The 10,820-nt window shown below is 52.2% G+C and overlaps 1 protein-coding gene across 1 annotated transcript in view; it reads right to left on the bottom strand.

Moving 5' to 3' along the window:
- Positions 1-4,332: 4,332 nt before the first annotated feature.
- ASB7 (ankyrin repeat and SOCS box containing 7) overlaps positions 4,333-10,820 on the bottom strand; it is a 22,124-nt gene continuing 15,636 nt past the window's right edge. Inside the window, exon 3 of the mRNA XM_006771741.2 lies at positions 4,333-7,654. Within this exon, the coding sequence (XP_006771804.1) occupies positions 7,515-7,654 (140 nt within the window). The 3' untranslated portion in view covers positions 4,333-7,514. The remainder of the gene's footprint in view (positions 7,655-10,820) is intronic.

Below are 10,820 nucleotides of genomic sequence, written 5' to 3' on the forward strand. Positions count from 1 at the left end.
AGGGGGGGGGGGAGGGGGGGGGGACAGAAACCAACGTGTGAATCACCTTTTAAGTTTTTAATGTCATTAGACAAGGAAAAGGAGGCTGCTTTCAAATTCCTCCCTGGTATTAACTTTGGTCGCCAGGCCGCCCCGAGTAATTGGGAGAAGTGATTGCGGAGGCTTAAGCCCATTTCTCACGGCCGCTGCACTCGGACAAAGCAGGTTTTACGGGGGCCAAACCCTGGGCCAGGGCAGGGCAGACCCCGGAGCAGGGACCCCAGGCTCTTCATAAACCACCTCGAATCATAAGCCTTCGTAATAAGGGCTCCTTGGGGAGGGGTGGGGAGTCTATTAACCAACCAGCCCAGCGGGGCCCCCTCTCCTGTTGCCCCAGGGGCCTGTTCTTTTCCCTCCCGTCTCCCCTGTAGCTTTTTAAAAAATGCATTTTTAAATATATTTTTTATTGATGTCAGAGAGGAAGGGAGAGGGAGAGAGAGAGAGAAACATCAGTGACGACAGAGAATCATGGACCGGCTGCCTCCTGCACACCCCACACTGGGGAACACAGTAGGTCTGTGGAACTGAACATGACCGCCCCCGACTGCTCCTTCACAGCATTTGTGTCACAAAGGCATTTCCACAGCCCGGCCGGTGTTGCTCAGTGGTTGGACGTAGACCCAGGAACCAGGAGGTCATGGTTCGATTCCCTGGTCAGGGCACAGGCCGTCTGTGTCCCCGGGCAGCGCCTCGGCACATGTGAGCCGGAGCAGCAGGCATCGCTCTCTCCCCCACCTCCACGCAGGCCAGGCCGGTCATGTTAAGTTCGACAGTCACATGATGGACGAGCTGTTCAATGAGGCCGGAGGACAGTAACAGCAGGACCCAGGCTACCGGTTTTGTCTCGGCCCAAATGAAAGTATGTCGTTGTCGTTGCAAAAGATAATTAGAGACATAAAAGCCCGGACGGGGGGTCAGCTGGTCACGTGGCCGGGTTTGCATTCTTGGTTCACAGAGCTTAGGGCAGTGATGGCGAACCTATGACACGCATGTCAGAGGTGACACGCGAACTCATTTTTTTTGGTTAAATGGCATTTAAATATATAACATAAATATCAAAAATATAAATCTTTGTTTTACGATGGTTGCGAAGATCAAAAAATTTCTATGTGTGACCCGGCACCAGAGTTCAGTTAGGGTTTTTCAAAATGCTGACACGCCAAGCTCAAAAGGTTCACCGTCACTGGCTTAGGGGGCCGTTGGCACATGGCCTCTGAGAGTCAGTCTCTTTTTTCTTTTAAATTTCAGAGAAGAGGGGAGAGGGAGAGAGAAACATCAATGATGAGAGTGAATCATGGATCGGCTGCCTCCTACACGGCCTCTACTGGGGATCAATCCCGCAACCCGGGCATGTGCCCTGATCGGGAATCGAACCGTGACCTCCTGGTTCCTAGGTCGACGCTCAGTCACTGAGCCACGCCGGCCGGGCTAAGGCATTTTTTAATTTAAAAAAATCATTCAATGCAGAGGGAATGCTATCAGTTAATCTCAGGTCAGGTCCCGCCCGCCCCCAACTCCCTAATAATTTCCTAAACATCAAGCATTTCCATGAAGCCAGCCAGGCCCTTAATTACACAGCCTTTGTGAGTAAGTGATTCTACGGGCTTCTCAAAGGGATGGCGGGGATCCGAGGCTAATAGAGGGTTTCCGTGTTCCTCGGAGCCCGTGTTCCAGCCCTTTTATCTCCACGCAGAGCGCGGCCCAGGGGAGGCGGCAGCGAGGGGGCAGGTACATACCTTGGGAGCCAGCCTGGCTCGAGGATGGAGGATGAGGTAACCTTCTGGGGTCTGAGACGCGGACGTGCTGGGGCCGCTACAGGGCCCACTGTGGGGATCATCCCAGCAGGGGAGCGTCCCCTGGGCAGGAACCCTCCGCATTGTTTGTTTTTTTGGTTAATTCTCACCCGAGGATATTTTCCCTTTGAATTTTAGGGAGAGTGGAAGACAGAGGGAAACATAGACAGAAACATCGATGTGAGAGAAACACATCGATGGGTTGCCTCGTGCAGGAGACCCGACCAGTGCCCGGGCCCGGGAGGAGCCTGCAACGGAGGTATACGTGCCCTTGACCGGAATTGAACCCGGGACCCTTCAGTCCTTGGGCTGAAGTTCTATCCACTGAGACACACCGGCTAGGGCTGGTCCTTCCTTTCGATGATCTAAGACGAAAGAAACCTTGTCAAGACAGAATAATGCTAAAAACAAATGGATCACCTTTATCTTAGGAGTCCGCATGAGCTCCGGCCGACGTAGCAATCCCTGGCAGTGGCTATTGAAAATCTTTCTTGGTACTTAAAGGTACTCTAAACTGTCACCATCAATATCTGTGTTGTGGACAGAAGGTCCCGGGTTCGATTCCCCGTCAGGGCACAGGCCCGAGTTGCGGGCTCGATTCCCAGTGTGGGGCGTGCAGGAGGCAGCTGATCCACGATTCTCTCATCATGGATGTTTCTCTCTCTCCTCTCTCTCTCTCTCCCTCTCCCTTTCTCTCTGAAATCAATCCAAATATATTTTCTCAAAAAATCTGTGTTAAGAGCGCACACATTATTGCCCCGCTGGTGTGGCTCGGTGGTTGAGTGTCAACCTACGAACCAGTCACGGTTTGATTCCCAGTCAGGGCACATGCCCAGCTTGCAGACTCGATCCCCAGTGTGGGGCATGCAGGAGACAGCTGATTAATGATTCCCTCTCATCATGGATGTTTCTCTCTCTCTCCCTCTCCCTTCCTCTCTGGGGGAAAAAAAAGAAAAGATAAAAAAATAAATACAGGCAGAGGATACAAATGCATTTCCTTTCGTCTCAGGAGCCCAACTCCGTGAGATGCGGAAATGTCTTTTTTGTTGTTTTTTTTTAATGAAGGAGATAATCTGTTTTATCAAGAGCGACTCAGCCCTTTTTTGCAAACCGCCTTTCAGCTGCAAAAACAGGACCCCACTTACATCATGTTGGAAAGCAACCACCCCCGGGGTTCCAAGCAGCGCAGCGATTTCTCACAGCTGAGCTCCCCCACGGCTCCGGGGGCCGGGTGTCAGACGGCCCGTTCCTGGCCTCCGCACGGGCCAAGCCCTGGACGGGCCTGCACGCAGATTGCAAAGCTTCCAACGGCTCCGTGAAGTGCTAAGTCCCGTCCTCCCTTGTCTGCCGCACGGCATCACTCACGTCAGCCCCCGGGCTCCCCTGAGTGAGCCAGGCTGATGTTACCCAGAGGAACCCTGAAACACAAGTGTTTTTGTTTGTTTTTTTTTGCTTTTGTCTCCGGCAGCCTGAGACAGTATCTCAGATCCGTTGTTCTCGCTGTATCACTGTTGTGGGCTTAGAGAGGCCGGGGTCCAACGTCTGTCCTCAGTCAAAGTGTGGCAGACACGAGGCAGCGGGGAGCCCGGCCCCCGAAAGGACATTTTTTTAAAAATATGTTTTATTGATTTCAGAGAGGAAAGGAGAGGGAGAGAGAAACAGTGATGAGAATCATGGATCCGCTGCCTCTTGCATACCCCACACTAGGGATTGAGCCCGCAACCTGGGCATGTGCCCTGACCTGGAATCAAACTATGAGCTCCTGGTTCATAGGTAGACATCAACCACTGAGCACACTGGGCCAATTTAAAAATCTTAAAAAAATAAACCTAAGTCCTAGCTGATTTGGCTCAGTGGATAGAGCGTCTGATAGGAGGCAGCTGATTGATGTTTCACTTTCACGTGGATGTTTCTCTCTCCCTCTCTCTCTAAAAATCAATGAAAACATCTTTTTCTTTTTAAAAAATATGTTTTATTGATTTCAGAGAGGAAAGGAGAGGGAGAGAGAAACAGTGATGAGAATCATGATCCGCTGCCTCTTGCATACCCCACACTAGGGATCGACCCCGCAACCTGGGCATGTGCCCTGACCTGGAATCAAACTATGAGCTCCTGGTTCATAGGTAGACATCAACCACTGAGCACACTGGGCCAATTTAAAAATCTTAAAAAAATAAACGTTAAGTCCTAGCTGATTTGGCTCAGTGGATAGAGCGTTGGCCTACAGACTGAAGGGTCCCTGGTTCGATTCCGGTCAAGGGCACATGCCTGGGTGGCAGGCCTCATCCCCAGTAGGGGGCGCGCAGGAGGCAGCCGATCCACGATTTTCTCTCATCACTGATGTTTCTCTCTTTCTCTCTCCCTCTCTGAAATCAATAAAAAACATTTAAAGAAAAAATATTGATGAAGGAAGGTTAGATTTTTATTTCCTTTCACGAAAGAGCTGGGAAATGTTAAACCGTTAAGGCCGACTAGAAATAACACACAATTCCAGGAAGTGTTAAAACCAGATTGAAGTTGTTTTTTTTTTTAATTCAAACTGACCCAAAGCAAAACAAACTTACATTACAAAGGAAGAACAAAATACAGTATGAGAGAACACACTAGGAGTTACATGAAAGCTCAATTTGGGGGCAGAGGGCCTCATCCCGGTCATATCCTGGGCTGCTGAGCACTTGGGCAGGGTGGTTAGAATCCCCCGGGGTCACGGCCGTTCTCGTCTCTTAGCCTGACACAAGGCGCTCGCTCCCCCGTGTGCCACGTGGACTCTGGCCACGGCCACAGGACACTGGACTCTCTCGCGGAAACACGTCCCGAGCGTGACCGATAACGACTCAAAGAACAAAACGGCGACGTCGTCCCGACGCACAAGCGTGGATTATTTCTGTCATCAATAGTTTAGAAAGATGGGCATTAAATAATCTAAAAAAAACAAAACAAAAAAACCACTCTCGCTCTGCTGTACATTTATGAACACAAATATTTACATGGGGGTGGGGTGGGGAGGGGGAGGAACTCGGTTTCAAAAACAGATGAGGTTGGCAGTTCATGGCTGATCATAACCTTTCAGGAGCTGGTTTCTTTGGTGTACTTGCCAGATGGGTTTTCTATAAAGGTTTACGCGGAGGCTTCACTCATAAATTGCAAAAGAAACGTGAAGGGTCGCTGACAAATTTGATGCTATTCTGAACATCCCAGTCAAGATTCTGGGAAAAGCGATCGGTTGATTTTTTTTTTTCTCTTTCTGAAATGACTCGTTTCTCTCTCCTCACCATGGGACCCCAGGATGCTTCTTCTAGAACAATCCGATTCAAACGCGGACCTGCACCTTCACCCCTCCATCCCACGGATTCCTGACCTCCAGACAGTTTTAGTTATTGTGAAATACGCTGATGTGATTGGGAGTCTGTTACCAAAAAAACCCCCCCAAAAAAACACCCCCACAAAAAACATTCTTTTTAAGTGTCCGGAGAAATCAAACCTCAAACCATAAATAGTGGGGCTTAGACACGTCTTCATTAAATAGAAATTTCAATCGCGGAAGGAGCTCGCATAATTTTTTTTTTTCTCAAGTCGAAGCAGCGACACGGCACGAAGAACTCGCCTCGGTTTTTCTACCTGGGACCCCCTGACTGGGACTCGGTGGCTGGCTTTGGGGAAACTTTGGGCTGGTTGGGGAAACAGAATCATTTTAGACTAAACTGATTGAATGAACACACACGTAGGCGGACAGAGGGCCTGCGCGCCCTCCCCCGTCCTCGCCTCCCGGGGCCTGGATTTTACAGGGAGAAATAGGGTCCCGTTCCTTCCTGGCTGTGCCATGTCCCCGATGCCTGTGGGTGGCTCTCGGCTCCGGCCTCGGTGTTAAAGAGCCACCACGCGGCTCGGCTCCCGATGTCCCGAGGGAAGTGAACTTTTCGGAGCAATTTTTACGGGGGAAGGGATAGGTCACCCCTTTCCGGCCACCTGGCTGCGGTGACAGGCTGGGGGTGGTGACAAAACCGGCCACACGCTCACGGCTCCCCCATCGGCGACCCCCGAGGCACCCTTTTCCCGAAGGACCAGCCGCAGGAGGCCCCCAATTCGCTGTGGCAACAGCTCCCCACTTGGGGACGTAGAAGCAGAGACTCGGACCAGGCCAACCCTTCCCCGCGCCAACCTCTGATGAGAAACGCGTTACGATGCGTGGCTGGTTGTTGCCCAAAGCGCCAGGAACCATCCTGGGAAGTTGGAAGAGGCTTTTTGGAAACGACATGACCCATCAGGCGCGGCACCCACTTCCAAGGGCCTCATCCCGGGTCCCTGCGGCTTCTGGAAGCTTCTGCGTGGTTACGGATGCGTTATCACGCCTGCGTTTTCACGCTGCCAGCCCTATCAACCCAGGAAATACGGTCCCCGCGGGTAAGGGCTCATCGGCACAGTAGGAGTTTCTCCAGATGCACCAGCCGATTAGAAATGTCACCCTTTCGAGGTCTGGCTTCACTGGGGAGGAAAAAAACCAACCCCAACACAACACAACACAACGCCATGGAACCGCCTCGAACGATTCCACCATGACAGCCACAGGGTTTAATGCCGTTTGGGGCTATTTTTAGGGAAAAATGCTCTCCCACCCGGAGATGAAATTTTCGGCTCCATCTGCGTGGAGGAAAGGATGGAGCCCTGAATGGAAACTGCGACCCGGGGGACTCCGGTCCCGCAATTCACACGGAAGTGGCAGTGCCCACGCTCACGGGCACGGCAAAGCCGGCGGCCACGGCACGGGGAACATCAAGCGAGATAATGGCCCAGAGACACCCGAGAAAGTACTGTCCTGCACCGGAGGCGCTTCAGAAAAACAGAAGACAGGGGCTTTAGAAAGTGATTTTCAATCCCGTTAATTTTTTTTTTTAAAGCACTATTCCCACAGAGACTCGCGGAGGCCCCGTGTCACTTCCTGCGATGGTTAAGAAAAATAAGTTAAAAACAAGAGCACGCTCCCCGGGAATAGAGAGGTACTGGGGTTAGGTCCCCCCCCCCCCAAACCACCGAAAGCGACGGGAACTAGGAAAGGAACCGTTTCAAACAGCCAATCTGTATTCATTAAAAAAACGAACGAGGGGACAGGAGTACTTACAAAATTTCGGGGGGAGGAGGGGTGCATTTTCTAGTAGAACCCAGAACCCCGTCCTGGGTGGGACGAGGACTCCCAACGTTAACATGTGCTCTGCTGGTTGGTAACATGCACAAGCCCATGAACCCATGACATTGGCAAAGGGCGGATTCTCTGCTCCAAGCCTGCTCGCGACGTTTGGGGGTGGGGGTGGGGGTGGGAGTGGGGGTGTGGGGGAGAACTACCACCCCCCCCACAAGCTTTTGTGAGTGCGGCATTGGAGAGAAAGCTTGGACCTCTCAAACCTGGACCAAGAAACCAAATTAAGACTGTCAAGCATGTGGTGTGTTTATAGATAGATATATATATAAAAAACCAACAACCCCTCCCGTACAACGAAAACCAACCGAACAAACGAACGGAAAAATAAAAAAAAAAACAAACAGAAAGAATAAACATCTAAAAGTGTACACCTGCTCTCTGACTTCTCGGCGGATCAAATTGCATAGGATATACTTTGTGCAAGGCGAACGGCCTTAGGGGTGTCTGGGACAGAGCGCCCGGCCCCGCGCCCGGGGGGCCTGTGTCTGTCAGATGCCGTCGAATTTGTGTTTTAAGTAGTCTTTTATGACCTTGGCAATGGGGAGGTCATCAAGTAGCTTTAGGTTCTGAAGGCCTATACACTGTCGGATTTTAATTCGGCACAGGTCCTGCAAGTTTCGGGGCTGCCCTAGAAAGAGAAGAAGAAAACACGTTTACACAGCAGAATATTTAAGGCGGGCTTTTTAGGTTCTGAAAATCACTGTGTGTTTTGGTTTGTTGTTGTTTTTTTTTAAAAAATATGTTTTTATTTTATTTTTCAAACAGATATTTTTATTGATTTCAGAGAAGAAGAGCAAGGGAGAGTGAGAGAGAGAGAAACATCAGTGAGGGAGAATCATGGATCGGCTGCCTCCTGCACGCCCCCCCTACTGGGGGTCGAGTCCGCAACCTGGGCCTGTGCCCTTGACTGGAATCGAACTTGGGACCCTTCAGTCTGCAGGCCGGCGCTCTATCCACTGAGCAACACCAGCTAGGGCTTTTTATAGTCTAGATCAGTGGTTCTCAACCTGTGGGTCGCCACCCCTTTCGGGGTCGAACGCCCCTTTCACAGGGGTCGCCTAAGACCATCGGAAAACATATCAATAATTACATATTGTTTTTGTGATTAACCACTCTGCTTTCATTATGTTCCATTTGTAACCATGAAATTGGGGGTCACCACAACCTGAGGAACTATTAAAGGGTCGCGGCCTTAGGAAGGTTGCGAACCACTGGTCTAGAGAAACATCTTTTGTGTTGGAAATACGTTCTCTTCGCCGGCTGTCACAGTCAGTGGTAACGCTGACGAGAGCTCGCACACGTAGAATGCTTACGCGGAGCCATGGATTCTCACAAACCCCCGACACACAGGAACGCCTTTAATCCTTTTACGAGGGGAAGACTTTGATCATCAGCCCATTTCACAGACTCCGACTGTCTGCGGGATTAGGTAACACGCTCCACGTCTAGCCGGGAGCCCTGGTTCAGCGGTTCTCAAACTTCTCCGTCCCAAAGCCGCTTCCCACGTTCCCAGATGCTCCAGCTCCCAAAGAACTTGTGTCTAGGGCAGGGCTGCATCGAGCGATGAACATCCCTGTCTGAAGCTAAGAGACAACGTTTAGAAAGACTTCTTCGTTCGCTTAGAAGCAACGGCGAGAAACGCCGTGACGTGCGAACGGAAACCACACGGCTGTGAAATGAGCAGGAGGAAGCCAGGAGGACGGCACGCGGTCACGTCTTATCCACACCCGGGAGCCTGGCTGATCCTCACCCACGCGCCGCATCCCACCCGCCGGGATGCGGTCACGCCATCTGGTCCCTGGAAACGGCCCCTCACACGCAGGGGAGAAGGAATGTGAGCGAGGCAGCGCACGCCTCGGGGTGAGGACGGGCATCACTCTGACCTCAGATGCCCCGAGAGGGTCTCGGGGAAACCCAGCGGCCCCCCAGGCCACACGGGGAGGACCATGGGGGCCACATGGGGAGGACCATCGCGCTGCTTAGCACTTGAACCTGTGCTTGAATGGTACTCGTCTGTCTAGAGCAGGGGTCCTCAAACTGTTTAAACAGGGGGGCCAGTTCACTGTCCCTCAGACCGTTGGAGGGCCGGACTATAGTTTAAAAAAAAAAGCTATGAACAAATTGCTATGCACACGGCACATATCTTATTTTGAAGTAAAAAAACGAAACGGGAACAAATACAGTAATTGTATTTGCATGTGGCCCGCGGGCCGTAGTTTGAGGACCCCTGGCCTAGAGGGATCACCACTGTTGGAAATGAATTCTTTGTGAGGACAAAAGGCTCCTTCAAATTCAGCCTCTGTTCCGGAAGGCCCACGGAAACATGTGTTTTCCAAGACTTACTGAATACATACGTGTAAGGGCTTTTAAAAGAATCACTGCGGCCCGGCCGGCGTGGCTCAGTGGTCGAGCATTGATTGACCTAGGAACCAGGAGGTCACGGTTCGATTCCCGGTCAGGGCACAGGCCCGGGTTGCGGGCTCGATCCCCAGTGTGGGGCGTGCAGGAGGCAGCCGATCCACGATTCTCTCTCATCATTGCTGTTTCTCTCTCGCTCTCTCCCTCTCCCTCTCCTTTCCCCTCTCTGAAGTGAATAAAAACATATTTAAAAAAACAACTCACAGAAGTTACAGATTCCCTAGAAAGATTTATAAATTAGGAGCAGGAGCATCTACAGAGGTGTGCGCTGGATCTGTGTGGCTACGAGACACACAGACGCACACACCCACAGACACACACACCCACGTGTCTCCCAGCAAACTCCCGCTTTCCCCGCACCTACAGAGGTTTGCACTGGATCTGTGTGGCTACGAGACACACAGACACACAGACACACACACCTACGTGTCTCCCAGCAAACTCCCGCCTTCCCCGCCTACGAGACACACAGACACACAGACACACACACCTACGTGTCTCCCAGCAAACTCCCGCCTTCCCCGCCTCCCATCCTCAGGGGCGAGGAGTGAGGTTCCCAGCAGACGCGCTCAGAGCTCCGCTGGCGCGTAACAAGGTTGTGAACGGCCCACACGCCGTGCCCACGAGGGCAGGACCGCTCTGGCTGCCCGTCAGCCCCGCGCCTGACACAGCCCTCCACCAACGCCGGCGGGGTGAATGCGTGAATGAGTGAATGCGTGAATGAGTGCTCTGTAGGTGGGTCCCTAACGTAGAAACCGGCCATGGCAAGACACGCCCATGTCGAGAGCAAATCATTTCCTAAGCGGTGCTGGGTGACTTGGCATCGCCAGGCACAGGCTGCCATCAGCAAGAGGATAAGCGATCGCTGCCATTTTAATTAAGTGCTTACGACACTAGACCCGCACGTGTACACCAGCACAGGAATCTTCCTTAAAAAAAAATACATACACACACACACACACACTCTTCAGAGAGGAAGGGAGAGAGAGAGGGAGAGAGAGAGAGAGAGAACCATTGATGTGAGAGCAAAGCAGCGACCGGCTGCCCCTGCACGCCCCCTCCTGGGGGATCAAGCCGGATCGCCCTGACTGGGAATCAAACAGCAACCGTTCGGTGCAGGGACGGTGCAGGGACGACGCTCAACTGCTGCCAGGGGCAGAATCTGGGTTTTTAAAGCCTTCCTGACCCTGTGGGAACTGTTGCCTGCAGAAGGACCATTCATGACAGGGGCACCCCCCCATCGTGCCCCAAGTATCAGGCCTCCAGCCAGGCTCCCCAGGCTCGACTGCCCTGGTCTCGGGCCCATCCCCCGGCGTCCTCACCTGGGCACTGAGGACACCGCCACCTGCACCACAGGCCTGACAGGCCGGACATGA

Source organism: Myotis davidii, unplaced genomic scaffold, assembly GCF_000327345.1.
Source record: "Myotis davidii unplaced genomic scaffold, ASM32734v1 scaffold164, whole genome shotgun sequence".
NCBI classification, from domain to species: domain Eukaryota; kingdom Metazoa; phylum Chordata; class Mammalia; order Chiroptera; family Vespertilionidae; genus Myotis; species Myotis davidii.